Source organism: Gasterosteus aculeatus, chromosome Y, assembly GCF_964276395.1.
Source record: "Gasterosteus aculeatus chromosome Y, fGasAcu3.hap1.1, whole genome shotgun sequence".
Taxonomy (NCBI): domain Eukaryota; kingdom Metazoa; phylum Chordata; class Actinopteri; order Perciformes; family Gasterosteidae; genus Gasterosteus; species Gasterosteus aculeatus.
Window position 1 is genome coordinate 13,437,188 of NC_135709.1, and position 17,516 is coordinate 13,454,703.

Here is a 17,516-nt window from a genome sequence, read left to right on the forward strand (position 1 = left end):
TCAGCGCAGCTCCGGGTCTAAACCAGTGCACTTGAACCTGCAGGTGTCTGTGGAGCTCAGACCATCTGAGTGAGTAGATGCAGTTTTTATAACAACAAAATCAATTTCACACAAAATGGGTTGGTTGGAATTCCCAAATAATAATAATAATAATGAATAATGCATGAGTAAAGTGAATCTCTGTTAGATTGAACTGGATAATATTGTTGAGGCCACGTTATGTAAACTCATGGTACTTGGTTCATCTAGTTGTGTTTGTGAGAACAAATAGACCCATGACTGTCTTGGCCGACATAAATTTGACACAATTTAAAGGATACAATTGATAGCGTGAAATGTTTCCTTTTCACAATAGACATGTTTTAGCTACAATGAAATATACATGTAATTAAATGAACCACAGGAAACAGTTTCTATTATGACCTGTAATTCAGTTGAAAAATAGTATTGATTGTCTTTTTCTTCTACCCAACAGCAGGAAAATGCTTTAAGGGATACTTGCCCTTCTGCTCATTACAGTCTTATTACTGCATTCTGAATATTATTATTACTCTTGGAGTAAATTAAAGAAATATATAGGACTACTTTTATTAAATATCATTCTTCTAATAAGATCCAGCTGCTTTGACTACCCTCTACACATCAGCCTAGCCATTAATGAAAAAGGTTTTTTTTCCTTCTCAGAATTTACATTTATGTTGTGGGCTAATCACTGCTGGCCGGAGGCAGGGTGGGAAATGTGATTAATGTGTGAGTTCTAATTAAGTCTGCAAAGCCTCACATAGTGTGCAGAACGGCTTGGGGAGCTGCATGCTTAGATACACACACAGATGTGCAACGCACACACACACACACACACACACACACACACACATGCATACATGTGGACTGAATCACAGACACTCACACACACATGGGATCTACTGTAAAACATGATGATGCAACAACCACATGATCTGCTGACTATCTGCATCTTTCTCATTCTCTCTCTCTCTTTTATACACACATCAGTCTGTCCACTGCAGTGCCCAAGACATCCTATCACACAGAGCCACATCAGAGAGAGAGGGAGGGAGAGAGGGAGGGGGGCACACTGACTCAGATGACGCTCTGCTCCGTGCAAGCGCGCCCCCGGCGGCGGAGCAGCGCCACTGCCGCTCCTCCGCCGGGGTTAAAAAGCGGCGGGCGGCGCGCCGGGGCCACAGTGTGGGGGTGCGTTTGAACAAGAGACACAGAAAAGTTAGCGGTGGAATCTTTTTCTGTTTTGTGACCAGCAAGCAGCATCCTTTCAAAAGAAGCATCATGGCCGACAAAGCACAGCAGCCTCCTCACCTGCACCTGGCCGAGGTCACCGCGTCCCAGTTCCTCGACATTTGGAAACATTTCGACTCCGACGGTAGGACACTTTTTGTTTTCTTCCTAAAAGTAATTCCAAGTCAGGAGAGAATACTGGATTACAGAATATAACACTGCTGTTCAAGATTAAAGGTAGGTTGATGATGATTATACAGGGAGATACACGGACAAATGTTGAAATGCTTCCTCCGAGAAAAATACCTCGAATAAAACAAACTATTTTTGCGTATTACAAAACCGTAGGAAAAGGAAAAATCACCCATAACATAATATAGCGTTCTGAATTTCATTGCGTCTATTTTGTCTTTCCTTAGATAATACTCTTTGTCTTCTTGTGTGTTTGTGGAGCAAAGTAGTCAAATGCGACCTTCTCATGTTTAACCGTTGTGTTTATCAGCCTATATCACACCTGATATTGATTTAAGTTATACGTCTTTAAAATTAATTTTAAAATGCTCCCGACATCACGTTGTACCAGTTCATTTCATTATATGTATTTTTTATTTAACTGCACGTTATGATTTCTCGATAAGCCTTCAAATCAAATATTGTTTTCAATTATCTAAAGTATATGTTTAAAATGTTCAATGAGCCCATGGTGCGGATCACTGTTAATGTTAATTAAGAAGTGTTTCGTCATATAATTAAGATTTTGTAAGGTTACCTTAACGTGTAATAGGCTCTGACTATGAGCTCCTGCCGATACCCGTTTCTGATCTAAAACTGGCTTATTTAGGTTCCATCAGTAAGATTCCTCATGTTAAGATGGTCTTAATGCAGTAGACATATAGCGTGGTATGAATATGTATTTATGTCATAGAGATGTTATATCTGTCAACGTGAAATATCCCCATGCTTTAGACCTCCTACTAATTTATTCAGCGTCCCATACAGATTTTACAATTCAGTCTTACTTTGGGGCTCTTGAAAAACATGTCTGTGTGCATGTGTTCTATTTTCCTTAAAAATATTCATCAAACGTTGTAAAAGACTAAATCGTGTGATTACACCTTGAAAGCAAGGTGAGTGTGCATCTAATATTTGTTTCACACGCAGGCTCTGGGGATTCCACTGTTAATGCGACCTGTTTTGACGCTTGCACACATGCTGAAATGCTCTCCGTGGGGAAATCAGGAGTTGGTCTGCATGGGGCTCAGCAGCTGGGCTCCTCCACATGAGCCAATGTGCAGACAAAGTTGCTACGAGCTTTTGTTGTTTTTACATCTATTTTTTCCCCCTGCCAGGATGTCACTCCTACCCAGGTGCCTTAAAGTCCTGAGGTGCTTTACATGTTGTGCTTTGCAACAAGCCGCTTTACAAATCAAATACAACCAGTGAGCATCAACAGATTTGGCTACGGCATTTAAATTCTGCTCTCATTACTGGGAGTGTCTCCTGGCTCGGCAGCAAGAGAGAGGAGAGACAATTTTCTTGCTCAGATTGAGTAAACATCTCCTGAGTTGCGGATAAAAATACACAGAAGACAATGCACCTAGAGATGATGAAACTGAATATTCCCCCGTTGGCCCAGGATCGAGCATCTGGCATCTGGATTGCGTCTTTCGCAGTTACTCCGCTCTGCGTCCCTCTCATCTCTCTGTCTCCCTCGGGCCTTCTCTATTCATGCACTCCAAAGCTGCAAACAACTGAAGTTCCTTTTGCTAATTATAGCGATTTTGCTGTCAATTGTTTTTTTTATTAACCTGCGTATGGAAATTTGGCGGCATTGAGCAAAATCCATTTCCTGAAATGACCCAGCCGCGGTCTCATCACAAAAAATTTGAATAGACAGGGCTGCACTTTGAAAGGCAAATGCACTTAAATATGCCCTTAGTGTACACAGCTTCGCAACTGGTGTTGAATTTTAGAATCAAGCGGCTCTCCTGGGATTGTAACAAGCCTCCATTCAAAACGCTGTATTTGGGCCCAAAGTGTTTTTGGGAACCTCTCATCTTTCTCGCTGGTGCAAGTGTTGAGGAGCGCATATGAGAGCAAGTCGATGGGAGCCGCCTCATTACGACATATAAAACTGGTTCTGCGACATTTAGGTTGAGTGATGGGGAAGTGCGTTGAAGGCAGCCATGAGCCGTATCTTCAGGGAAGGGATGCTTTATGTGTGTGCTTAGGGAAGTTTACTGCAACATTTCAGAGAAAAAAATGTACCTCAAGCACATTGTAGTGTCTTAAAGGCTAAATGGGAACGCAAGCATTCATCCCACCCATATGAAAAAGCACAGAACAAACAGATGTTCTGGCTGCGATCACTGAAGGTGTGCGAGCGCTCCGGAGTAATCTGCTCATAAATCTATTTTTTTTTCTTCTCCATTTCATGTAGTTTGACTTGTAGTTAATCACATCGTAGTCTGTTTAATTATCAAGCGTCCATTCCTCTCCAGAGAGCTAAATGTCAGTAAGACCCACAGGAGGAAGACTCGATAGCAGCGAGGCGTTTTACCGTTCCACTTATTGAAACGGCATTCTGCATTCATGGCTTTTGATAACATTGTTGAGGAACCCAGTCACACAACACCGCTACAGACACACACACACACGCACACACACAGATAGCTACACAAAGCCAAATTGCTGGTTGGATATGACGAGAGAGGGAGCTAGAAAGAAAGCAGATGACAGAGAGTTAGAGGGAGAGGAGGGGAAGTTGATGGCATAATAATATTCGTTAGTGTTTAATGAGGCAGCTCTGCCTTCCTGGGTTTTATTGAAGCAGCTAGTCACATCGTTTGGAGCCATCTGTCCATCCATTCAGCGTGCTTGTTGATGGGATGTTGGCACGGGCTCACAGACTACCTGGGTGAAGCGGGCACATTCGTTTGTCCTCTGAATAGGTACTGTCAGGGCAGCAGAGCAGCATGAAATAAGATAAGAAGACAATCGACTTTATTGTCCCTGAGCTAAATCTTTAATGACAGAATCTAAGACATGTGATGGACATCTTCTTAGGATGGACCCCATGTGGATAAAAGTGACACTTTGTATCAAAAATACTGACAGTATTCTGTAAATCAAGGTTGAAACCTTTTAAAACATCAGTTGGTCTTGACAAAATATCCCCGCTTTCACAAGTCCATGTGGAAAAAAAAGAAGGTGGTAGAAATTCACCCTGCGCTGTTATCCACGTGGATTCGTCCCATTTGCTGACAGCAGTATTGATCGCTGTGGAATGAAAGAAGCCGCCCCATGTATCATCACCTTTATAAACCAAAAAAAACTAGGGGTGATTAAATTACCTTAAGAATTTAGCCGATTAAAAATGTATTAACCGACAATGTATGCTTTGTATACCATTTTCTCCAGAGCTCATATATTTACTTTAATACTACAAGAAGGTGCCCCATTTGACATATTTTTATATTAATTTCAAACTTTTCAAAATTCTAAATATTTTATTCATTCACACTCTGGGAATCGCTGGTCTAATCTGTTGTGCCCGAAGGGGAAGGATGAGAGTCACTGTTCAATCAAGATCAAAATCAAGCGCATCTGGTTTGGCACTAGGACCACTTCTGTACAGTTGGCTGTATTTTTTTACTCTAGCAACACTGAAATGCACCTGTCGTGCATTAGCTTAGGTTCATGACTATGTGTGTCTCCCAGGCAATGGCTACATCGAGGGGAAGGAGCTGGAGAACTTCTTCAAGGAGTTAGAGACGGCCCGGAGAGGAGCTGGGGTGGTGAGTTCAAGGACTGAAGATTAAACACATGCAAGACTGGCCACTCGTATTTCACTTGTATTAAGTACAAATGTTTTCCAGGACCCAACAAACCCCATATTCATAGAAAAGATGAAGGAGTTTATGCAGAACTTCGACAAGAACAAAGACGGACGAATTGAGATGTCAGAGGTAAGGCCTGGAGATTGTTTCTTGTTCTAGGTTTTCAATAAAAATGTCCTTTTTTGAGTCAGTGAGATGTCGTACAATATATAATATAGACAAAGTATTAACAAATTTGAATAGGATTGATGCCACTTCTATTTGTGTAGCGAGTAGGAAGAGGAAAAGCTATGAAAACTCACCGCCGGAGCAATAAAGTGCAAGACTTCATCAATAGCAGATTGATTTCATAAATACAGTCTTTGTTATGGTCTCATTGGAGTGTCATGTTGCCCTCCTTCGATTTCACCATTTTCAGATCAGGATTTAACATAGAGGAAAAAAGAAGGCCCTTCTGTGATATCAATAATACACCTACCGCATGGAAAATCTTAGTTAAATGTTCAGTTGTTGGTGTAAAACTCCAGTGCAAAGGCTTTGTCTGAACCTAAATTTGAATTCCTACTTAGGCACAGCCCAGCTTCTCTATTATTTATGTCCGAGTTGGCCATTTGAGGCAGACAAAAAGCTACCTAGTCTCCATCCTTTCTCTCCCGGCATCTCAACCCGATCAACCCCACCATCTGTTCTCACCACTCCCATTTTCTTGTTGTTTCTCTCTTTAGCTGGCCCAGATTCTCCCAACAGAAGAGAACTTCCTGCTCTGCTTCAGAGAGTTTGTCAGCTCCAGTGCTGAGTTTATGGCGGTAAGAGCGATCGTTCCCTTTTGCTAAATTCTCACTTATAAAGGTTCTGCCATTAGTCAGGACACAATGTCTTTAACCAACCATTCATTATAGACCAGAGTCGGTCAGCCAGGGAGGAGAGACGGCGTGCAGGTTCTCACTGCTGCCTACCAAATGATTTCTCGGATTAATTTATTGTGGAAGGTGTACTATTTCGCACCTGACGGTTAATCGTGAACATTGACTCAACCGAACAGTGTTAATACTTTAATAAGCGTGTTTTAAGAAATGCACAAGACCCGCACAAATAAACACATATGGAGAGTAAATTCCATGCTTTTATAGTTGACATATGATACTCCACACAATCATTTATTAATAAGGAATGAGGAATAAGAAAACAATGGATACCACTGGAAACTATCCCAGTTTTCAAGGGGTTGATAGAGAGAAGTTTTAAGATTTGTTCATAACAAGCATAACGTCTACAATTGGAAGGTGTCACCAACAAAACAATGCGTTAGAAAAGCACCAAATCAATTCAGCTAATGAGTATTCGCACACTAGCTACGCACAAAGCTAATCGTAGGTGACTAGTTACTATCAAAACCTTGCTATAACAAAAGTAGTTCAGTACTGTTATTAAAAGTGGTGTGTTTAAGAAACCCTTTATATATGAAGAGTTAAACGTATACTATAGTTGTGTAAACAAGTTCGGTGCAGATGTTAATAATGAATAATAAATGATAGTTGGAGTAAAGAAACGTCCTCGGCAGAGCGAGGTGTGTGATGAAATGCACTAGAAAAGAAGATAACTAGAAGTTAAGGAATAACTAGAAGATAAGGAAACGGCAGATTTCATTGACGATATGAAAGAATGGCACCAATTAGAAACCATTTACATGTCTGCCAGAGACTGTCCTTGTTTCCTGTGGCATATTGAAAAGGAACAACGAAATGAGAGAAGGAGGATGACTGAAGGGGACGGTGTGGAGAGAAGGAAACAAAGGGCAAACAAGAGAACGCAGGAACCGAGGGGACGTAAATGAAATGTCGATGAGAAGTTGAGCGGCAGACTTTGAAAGAATAAAACAAGAGAGGGGATTAATCCGTCTTTGTTGCAAGGTTCTGGGAGGAGGAAGTGGCCAGAGATGTTTTTAAAGAGTTGGAATGAGGAAGCAGAGCCTTCTATTTTCAGAGTCATATATAATGGATACACCACTGTAACTCCTCTTTGACAAGCCCACAGGAGGAGCAGAGGCGTAGGAGGAGGAGGAGGAGGAGAGGGCAGGGAGGGAGGCCATCTATCGTTGATAAGGAGCCCTTTTTCAGACAGGGACAGCTGCTAGATTAAAACATTTGTTAAAAGGACTTTTGTTCCCTCCCTCATTTTGGTCTCTGTCTCCGGCCGCCCTCTACTCTGTATGCCGAAGAATGGGATTGTATTGAAGGCCGTGTGATTGAGCGTGTGGTCAATCCCAATGGAACCATTTCTGCTCAGCAACAAAGGGAGGAAGGTTTTCGTAGAGAAGAAAAGACATGTAGATGTCTCTGCGCCTCCTACATCAGCGCGTCAACTGCTTTCAATCCAATGTTTCCTTTGTTCTGGTGATTTCTTGCAGGCATGGCGGCGATACGATACAGATCGCAGCGGCTACATTGAAGCGAATGAATTGAAGGTTTGTTGCGACTCAGTGTAACATATAGCAGACCTGACAATAGATATCCATTGGTCTCCCAATGAGAAGCATAACTAATCTTATAATAACTGTTTTTATTCATATGTTTACTTTGTCATAATTATTTCTCATTTTATTGTATTTTTTCCATTCTTTTCCCCCAACACACACACACACACACACACACACACACACACACACACACACACACACACACACACACACACACACACACACATTTAAATGCTTATTAGCCGAGCACCCAACGCAAACAGTAGCTGCTAAAAGCATATTCCATGTCTTTTCTTGTATTCTCCTTCTTCTTCTTCTATATGTATCTATATCAATACCACTGTATTAGTGATGTGTTTATCTTCTATCATCGCCGGGATGTATTCCCTAAACCTTTAATTAAATTGGAGTGTTAAAGTTGCAAGTAGCAAAGTTTTCTCTTTATCCCCTCCCAGATGCTACATTGCTGTGCATCAATAAAAGAAAGGAAACAAACAAAAATAATCCTCCTCTTTTTGTGTGTTGTGATTAGTAAGTATTTATAAGTAACTATTCTCCCACTATAGTGATTCTGAACCAGCTTGGGGAAAAGAATAGAAATAGGTGGGGAGTGTACTTATCCACTCTCTTATATAAAGTCCACAGATAACCCAAATACAAAAATATAGTCATCTTTTCCTTTTAAAAATCCTTTGAGCATGTGGGTCAGTAAAGCCTGACAGCAGATTTGACTGAGAGTCAAGGGGATGCTCCACAGGAAATCCCCTGAAGACCATGAGTGGTTTTTCCAGGTGAGGCTTCAGATACAGAAAAGCATTTCAGAATTAAAAAAGTTCAAAGTTGTTTTTCACTTCGATACCTCCAGTGAAATGTTTTTTCAAATTATATAAAGGAGAGAGTCCGCACTTGGGAGTTCACCATTAATGGGGTCAGCAATCACGTGTGAAGTACAGAGCGGGCTGCTCGGGTTGATAGGGGATCACATTCCTTCCAGCTGACCAGATGCAGATGAGTTACTCAGGTGTGTCCTTTGGACAGCTTTCTCAAATGGTGGAGATGAGAATTTGTGATTGTATCGACTCAAGAGCTGAAGTGACGTGAGATAATGGCTGCACTTAATATACGTAAAGCCTGTAGTCACTATTACCTCTGCGGATTCTAATTTTTAATAAAGAACACAAGATCACTTAATAAAATAACATTATCACATTTTCTATCTCTGTTGTTTTCTCTTCCTTCTGTTTACCTGTTACCCTCCTTCTGTCCTTACTTGCCTCTACACTATATTTTATTTTAACCTGTCTTTGTATTCTTCTTCTTTGTTTGCTCCTTTTCGTCAATCATCGACTGATTTGAAAGCCATAGAAACCCCTAAAATTGTATAAACTACACTGTGCAGGTTTTAAAAAACATCTCACATATTGCTGCTCTTTATTTAATAGTACATACTGTTCCATGCCTCATTTCTTTCTTTTATTCTTAAATCTACTCAGGGCTTCCTGTCAGACCTGCTGCAGAAGGCCAACAGACACTATGATGACAAGAAGCTCCAGGAGTACACACAGACCATAGTAAGTTTTCATATTTCTCATATATAGTTGGCACAAAATTTGGGCTAAAGCCATGATAGTGCAGACAATTAGTTGTCTTGGTGTCTGAGCTATCAAGCTGTTTTGGATAAACTCAACCCATGAAAATAATTGTGGAAAAGAAGGTAGGATTGAGTATACAGAGGATGTTGACCTTGTTGCTCCCACATTGTTACCTTCTTATTCCTGAAACGTGTTCCCTTGCATTTACACGTATGTCTCAGTTTGCACAGTACTGGTTCATAAGTGAATGCCGAATAAGACAATTTTGGGCAACCAAAAGGTGTACGTTCCTTGAACTAATCCATGCCGTGAAAGGGTTAAAGTTCTAAGACAAAAAAAAAACGGATGACTCCCGGACCAGAGAACAAAGTTAATCACAAGGTAACCATGCCCTAAGAGCATTTAATAAACCCATGTTCACAAATATAAATCATGTGAGAAGTAGGCTCATTTACCTAAAGATTTCTATACAAGTGGACGTTTTTTTGAAACCAAAGAAGTTGCAACCTGATGCCCATTAGGAAGACTGCAGGTCTAAGGCACTTTCAAATTGCCGCCCAGAAGCGGATGATGTGACGCGGCAAAACTACACCAGGTATTGATTTGCATCAGCGCCTCTCAAAGTGTTAACAAATGACTATAAATGACTAAACTTAAATACAACTGACATCTCAGAATCAGCATTAAGTCCCACAGAAACACTGTGAGCCACATGCAGTCTTTATGAAATTAACATATCAAGCGTTCCTCTGCCTGTAGGCACTCAGAGGCCTATCGTGTTGGTGGCGGTTCACGTCCTGCAGGTTGTAGGTTTACAGCACATGTGCTCACATCTGCTTTGTCCTGGAAGCTCTAGAGCTGACCTGATTTTTCAGACACAAGTTTCCACAGCTCACTCTTGGATACACTCGGCCGTTGTTGTTTCTTCATGCCACTGCTGCGGATGGTAAAGATATAATCAACGGAAAGAAGCTGATTTTCACGTACTAATAATAACAGATCAAAAATAATGAATTGTAGATTCACAGGCACCAATATCATTCAACTGTGGTGGTGATATTATGTTGGAACCTGTAGAAAAGCTAAATGATGGGTGATTTTATTTGATACGACTGTCAGTTTGCATGAGATTCTTCTGTTGTGAGTAGCATATCCCTCTGCAGAACTACCAATATAAACTTTCCAATTATGTAATTCTGTGTCAACATATATTTTTTTTTTAGGTTACCCAAGAAAATCACTCTACACGTCACTTGTTAAACATTCGTAAAAATAAAAAAAAAGACTGATATATAATAAAAGTACAAACTTTCCAGTTCGTTTCTCTATGAAATTCATGGGACCATATTTGCCTTCCTCTTGACAGCACATACCTATATAAACGGCTGTTTCAGTCTTTCTTCTTTGTCCCTTCCTGTCTCTGTTCTGCTTCTACTTTGTAGCTCAGGATGTTTGATCTGAATGGAGATGGGAAGTTGGGCCTGTCAGAGATGGCCAGGTAATGTGCAATTTGTCTTGCCTCTGTTCACAGTTTATGTAAATCTTAAGACAGATGGCCTGCTGATGTTAATTCACGACCAATGTATTTGAATAATTTAACTATTGTTGCTAATGAAGTCCTTCTTTACCCCAGGCTGCTCCCCGTTAAGGAGAATTTCTTACTCAAATTCCAGGTAGGAGCAGAAAGAAATGGCCTTACACAATTGACATCAGCGAAGAACTTTAGTGTAGCAGTGGTTGAGTTTTTGTCATCTCCTGTTTTTTCTTTGCAGGGTGTCAAGTTGACCACTGAGCAGTTCAATGCCATCTTCGCCTTCTATGACAAGGTAGGCGACATTTCATTCAAGGGAGCAATAAAGAAACAGCAGCCAAACACTAAAGGTGTGATCATCTCTTAAATAGTAAATCACAGCAATACAAGGCTTCTGTTTTCAAATTAAAGAATATGTTCATTAATCAGAGCCCTTTCGCATAGAGCGCTAAACATTTGAAATCATGAACAACTCTACAAGAAATGAGCATGGTTGGGAGACTCTCTCTTGTTGACTGTCACGTTCTGTCTGAGGATTTGCGCAATGGGGGGAAAAGAACTGCTAATATGCTAACACGCTGACGGGACGTAGCGAGTGTGCAGCAGCATTTCACTATAGAAGAAGAACCAATCGCAACAGAGTAAGGAAGAGAAGTGTCCAGACTGTCTGGATGACAACCATTTTCAATGTAAACATTACACAATAATTACACATTGTTTGGATCAATTCACAGAACCCCGGATTTTCAACCACATTGTAGGGTCGCATGTCTTTACAGATAAACTTGGCAATTGTTACTGTGATGTTGAGTTTGGTGCTGGCGAGGCCTGAGGTGTCTGCAGAGCTGGAGTTACCTGCTGCTGCTGCAGCCGTATAGTTCAAATAGCTATCAATATCACTCCAATGACATCGTCTTTCATTACAGTCGCTTGTAAATAAAATCTGAGGCATGCTTCTGTCATTCTCTTTCAGGATGGGAATGGTTACATTGATGAGATTGAGTTAGATGCCCTGCTACGAGACCTTTACCAGACAAACAAGAAGGTGAGATGCACACCAGTACGCTGCAACCCTGTTGATACTGTTGTATTCAAAAATGAAGAAACGCCGGACAGACAGAGGTCGGATCAAAAGGTTAAAATCGAATGTATTTAATAAAAGAGATGGTGTTGTGATAAAAAGAACATCTCAGCAACCAACAGGCCCCAGGTCAGTCCTTTTGACCATCCCTGGTGCCCATTTGTCGCCTCCACCAGTGAACTCGAGAACAATGGTTCCTACAGGTATTTATAACAATGCTTAAAGGTGTGAAAGTTAGTGTCCACACCTCTGGGAGTGGTCTTCTGGTGAGTTCAATGTAACTCGGATTTCGAATGACCCTTAGACAATATCAGTTGTTGTGCAAGTACTACATGCATGCATTCCAGTTGATTACATTACATCAAATACAATCATAACTGCATTGGTATTATACTATTACAGTTGCAGAATTACAGTGGTTTTACAATATTGTCATTACTTTATTGATTACACATTTTCAGAATCATTGCTGTATTGTGGTGTACACTATATGCATTTTTATTAATTTTATGAACCGGGTCGTATATTTGTTTCTAATATCTTACAATACCAAAATGCACCGTTTGCTTTTCATGAGCTTGTATTGTGTGTATTTTAATTGTTCCGCCTGGTGGAACTAGCGACTCTTCGGGTTGTCCTCGTGCACTTTGTCTGAAGTGCCAACAATCTCCCCACATTTAGCAAGAATGTTTTCAAACCACGTCTTTTAGGGACACAGTGTTGGTGCTCTGCAGACTGTGTGCCGCGCAGGCTAACGTTAGATGTTTAGATGGAAGCAGCCTAGCAGCTAGCTTAACATAGTTAAGTGGTCCGTTTGCCACTCACCCCCCTTCAGTTTGACACATGGAGAAATTCCTCTGCAGTTATCTACTGTATGTTGCGCCTCTGTTTGTTTTACCTCCAATCCATCTTCTGCTACCGTCTTGGTTTCTCCGATGTAACTAGCGGCTGTTTCGTTTCTGCGGTCAACTTCTTTAGAAGTAAACCATGTTACGATAACTATGTTAAAATATTTTGTTGCTTTAATCTCAGCCGCATTAGTCGCATGGATTAAGGCGTTTATGTTGACAGCCCTAGTTATAACCACTGACCTCTGTCAATTGGACTGTTCTTTAGCCTTTGCATAGGCTTTTGCATAGAATTTGCATAGAATGGGACCAAATGTAGGCATATTACCCGATTGAAATATGTGCAAACAGCACAGGAGCACCAAGACTCTGTTTGCTTGGCAGCGCAGTAAGTGATGCATTCAGTTATTATTAGAGAGTCCTTTTTTTACCTCTGTCTGAAAATCTCCCATTGTTTCCCCACAACCTCCTCTCTCCCGTTCAGGAGGACGTGAAGAACCTGACGGGCTACAAGCAGAGCATCATGCGCCTCTCCGACGCAGGGAAGCTCTACCGCGGCGAGCTGGAAATTGTCCTCTGCAGGGAACCAATTGTTTGACTCTTCCTCTTCGCTCTTGTTGTGTCCTTTTCATTTTCTACCCGTCCTTTCTCTTCCGAGACCACGCCCGCGTCCAGCTGCCTGGCGACATATACCGGGCTGCATGTGCCAGATACCCCTCTCCTATACCCCACCCGGCCCTAACGTTACAACATCAGAACGAACAAGTGCACCGTCAGCACGCACAAAGGCGCTTCCTCCTCAAATCCTCATTTTTCTACCACCTGACCTGTGTGAAACCTCTACATTAGCTTTTCACCTACATAAGTCCTCACCCGATTCCTTTACTATTTCTGACCCTTTAAACATCCCCGCCATCCCTGCCGTGCCTGACTTGCAACTCCTGACCAAATGCCCAAACACCTTTTGACCCGTTGATAACCCTTGAACCTCAACCCCTCCATCCCCTCTATCTTAAAACCTTGCATTAGATACAATATATACATATATATATATATATATATATATATATATATATATATATATATATATATATATATATATATATATATATATGTAGAGAAGAGAACCAGCAACACCCGATATATATATATATATATATATATATATATATAGCAGACAACCGTGTTTGAATTTATCAAATTTATAGTCTGTGTTGGCCTCTTGGCCCTCCTGTTCCATTGCCATGATATCATTTGAAATTTTCAATGTTTGTTTTTGGCTGCTAGTCGATTGGAAATATTAATAAAATGTCTTAACATAAACTTGTTTTTGACACTCTATGAACATTATTTTGTAACTACCATCGTTGGTCATGACTTGGTGGAGAAGATTACGTCTTGGACTTTGTGGCAGTCTAAATATTTTAGAGCCATTGAACACTCAAAGGGATGTTTCCTTGTGCTGACCTTCTGCATACCAACTTCATTATTGTATCACGGCCCATCAGCTGTAAACTGGTGCCTCAACTTCAACTCACTAGCGTAAACGTACAAAGGATTAAGGATTGATGCAGTCGCAACAACGGCCAGATGGTGCACAATTTAGAACTATATAAATTGTATAAGAAAAGCACCAGCGATTTGCTCGGGTGTTGCTGGTTCTCTTCATTAAGCAGCTTTGCAAGAAGTATGTAAAATCAAGAAGAATATAAATATTGCCTGTTTCACTGAGACAGCTTTATTTGCAGTATGATGCCTGTCTCTCAGTTGCATAATGAAAAGGACTGAAGAAGTAGTGTGATGTTGCTGAGTCTGCACTCTGTTTTCTCCTCATGTGAATGAAGTACGGCAGCATAACCAAACACTTCCATTCCTCCCCTGTTTGAGTTGCTGCTGCAGACCTGAACTGAAGTGAAAGTTGATCCAAAGTTCTTGCATTTACAAGCAATTTATAATTTACAATTTAGCTCCTGTTAACTTTGGAAGTGAGTTCAAATGTTTGAAACTCATAAATGACCAAAGTAAATCCAAAAAGTACATAATCTGATCTGACATCAGCTAAAAGAAAAACCATGATGCGTCTCAGAGGCTTTAATGTCAATAGGAACATGATTGCAGAGCCTATTGCATAAAACATGCAATTCAATATAAGAAAAAAAACTAAACCTTGACAATAATCTGAACTGACAACCACAATAATTTGTCTGAAATTTCAGCGGTGCCACTGAAACCCTGCCTCTTTTCCCTGGTGAATCCAGGCTGGGAGGTGTTCCTCCTGGGCTGAGATGTTACTCCTGACATAGTAGGACAGGACTTGATATTTCTCGTAAAAACCCTGTAATTGAGTTGACATGCTTTTAAAGCCATCTGAATAATACAGAAACCGTACAAACCTCTATCTCAATGTGTAGCTGCTAGCAAGCCGCATCAATTAATCAGAGCCATTTAAATGTTTATATGACATTCAGCTGCACCAAAAAACAAAAAGTACACTAAGGTTGCAATAAGAATTAAAAAAATACAATTAGTATTGTTTCAGGAGAGACTGTGTAGTGTAACAGAGAACAATTGCGGAAATAAATTAAAGGAGAGAAGACAGAAAGTCAGCAAGCTCTAACATTAGTGGTCAAGAAACACACGACTATGGCTTAGCTTATGTTCCGTAAACACAGGAAGCGCTTCTTGTGTATAAGCGGAGCGGAGGAGATCAATATACAGACAGACAGAGGGAGAGAAAGGGGAAGAAAAGAGACGCAAATAGCTGTTTGTTCACAGGCTAAAATTAGCCACAATATGCAACAGCTGATGCTGTAAAGCGCTAAACTCCAAAGTATATTGAGTGGAGAAAGCGTTGATTTACTTAAGAAACTGTACTGTACTGTATCCCAGGAAGGAGCTTTCTGTCAGAGCTCATGTATTCTCACTTTAAGGCATGATTAATCTTAATTTTTTGTATTAAATGCCATTGAAAGGTAGAGGTATATGAGTTGTTACGTAATCATGCTGTGTTTTTCCTCTGTCTTTCTTGAAATAACGCTGAAAGTCATGGATGTTTAGCCTCAATAAAATGTAATTATTTCATTGCATTTTTACAATCAGTCCAGTGGCCACGTGCACATCCCTCACCTGCCTCGTCAGACACAGCTACTAAATGAGAAAGGCTCCGAAACACAGGTGGGTTTCCTGAATCACTGACAATCAGCACGTCCCCCCCACCCAAGCTACTCGACTATCGCGCTCTGCGACAAAGGGGATCTTTAAATGCATTCTGGAAGGCCCAGGGAACTATGGTGAGTCAGATGTTGTCGTCACACTTCAACACAGTCGAAAGTGCTTTGAGAACAAACATAAAGGATCTCGATAATTCTCTTTCCTCGCAATAATCTTTTAGTCATCCGCAAGAAAACCATCCTCACGCGTTATCTTCCATCTGATGGGCATCAAAAGTCTGAATAAAAGGCACTGCAGAAGGCGAGCGGCGTCTAGAATCTGTTAAGGGTTTCGGAAAGCTCTCGAGGGAGGCCTCACTCCTTTGTTCTCGTCCCAGCCGGAAACGAGGATACGAATGAGCCAATTCGTTTAAATTCAAAAATCAAAAAGTATTTAATGACCAAACAACGTAATAGGGATTACTATTACAAAGTGAAATACTAAGCGAACAGTGGAATATTTCGCGAAATAGAGAATCCTCTGAGCAAGTCTAAAGTGACTTATCAAAGCGGCTGCAGGAAGAATTCTTCCAGTCCTTTCCCCGCCTTGGTCCTTTGAAAACTCTTGAGGTGTGTCTTCCTTGGTGCATTTGAATGTCATTGGCCTCTTCTCCAAAGGGTCACCTCCTCCATTGTCCCTTTCACGTCGAGGTGTGAAGCTGCAGCTGTAACCTGAAACCTCTCTGTCCTAGCTGTCCCTCACATTCCAATGCACTCAATGTAGATTCAGTTGGCTTTATGCCCCAATGAGTGAATTTAACAAAGCATACATCGTTTAAGTCTTCATCTTATAACTAGTACACTTTAATTACAACAACCCATCATTAATGATCCTCGTTCATCACACTTCATCATAAGATTTTAAGACAGTTCATGTGGTTCAATTCTCAAGACATTTGCCCCAGTTGGCTGCCTCGCATTAAGTTGTTCATTTATTACCTGACAGGAGAAAAAACTCCCAAAAAAACCCTTTGGGGATAAAATTGGGAGAAATCCATAAAGGACGGCAATTGGCATCCGTCCCCAGGTTTTAACATCACATTGTAACAGAATGTTAATGTGTAGAGTGTTTCTACGATTTAAAAGACTATGAACTGTGTTTGATTCAAATTGTATTCACTTCATCTAACATGTTAATGTAATAACTAATCTAACATCACACAAACTACAATTCTATCACTAAACATTATTACACGTACTACAAATTCTATGACTAGACATTCACTTCTACTTAAAACCCCAACAAATCCCTGAACGCAGTCTTACTAAGCGCAGCCTTCTGGTCCCCTCTGGGGGAAGATTTTACATTTTGAATGAGACTGATCTCCAACAGCCGCAGGATGGACTCTGTTGTCTAGCTATAAATCTGCTCAAAATGTGCAATGACAACAAAAACACATACTATACAACCACTTTGGAAAGGTATTTGTTATTTTTTCGTTATTTGCCAAAATAACTAATCTTAAGTCTATTTTTTTGCTGTTTTTTGTCAGAAATGTTGTCTCTAGTCTTTACAATGTCCTATATATACTGCATGTTATATTGACATATATCAATAATTGCAAAGGCATTATTAAAGGGACAGTTCACCCCCCAATTCCAAAATGCAAATTTACTCTCTTACCTGTAGCACTAATTGTCAATCTAGATTATATTGCCATAATTAGGTAGTAAAACAAGCAGTAGAGA

General features: G+C 40.6%; 1 protein-coding gene across 2 annotated transcripts; it reads left to right on the plus strand.

Moving 5' to 3' along the window:
- The first annotated feature begins 1,177 nt into the window (after nt 1–1,177).
- On the plus strand, nt 1,178–13,640 carry LOC144391211 (calretinin-like). 2 transcript variants are annotated; one of them, XM_078097790.1, is made up of 12 exons: nt 1,184–1,396; nt 4,972–5,048; nt 5,130–5,219; nt 5,816–5,896; nt 7,498–7,554; nt 9,060–9,137; nt 10,601–10,656; nt 10,792–10,831; nt 10,931–10,984; nt 11,663–11,734; nt 13,103–13,262; nt 13,319–13,461. In XM_078097790.1, exons 1-11 carry the CDS (start codon nt 1,303–1,305, stop codon nt 13,214–13,216), a joined length of 813 nt encoding a protein of 270 aa, XP_077953916.1. In that variant the 5' UTR covers nt 1,184–1,302; the 3' UTR covers nt 13,217–13,262; nt 13,319–13,461. The 2 variants fall into 2 exon arrangements, with proteins under 2 accessions (XP_077953917.1, XP_077953916.1); XM_078097791.1 differs by having other exon boundaries at nt 1,178–1,396; nt 13,103–13,640.
- Nucleotides 13,641–17,516: the final 3,876 nt, after the last annotated feature.

Excerpts from the sequence above, each read along its gene's own strand:
- LOC144391211 (XM_078097791.1), top strand. The coding sequence starts at position 1,303 with ATGGCCGACAAAGCACAGCAGCCTCCTCACCTGCACCTGGCCGAGGTC. Across the intron at positions 7,555-9,059 it reads TTGAAGCGAATGAATTGAAG|GGCTTCCTGTCAGACCTGCT; the intron begins GTTTGTTGCGAC and ends AAATCTACTCAG. Across the intron at positions 10,832-10,930 it reads ATTTCTTACTCAAATTCCAG|GGTGTCAAGTTGACCACTGA; the intron begins GTAGGAGCAGAA and ends TTTTCTTTGCAG.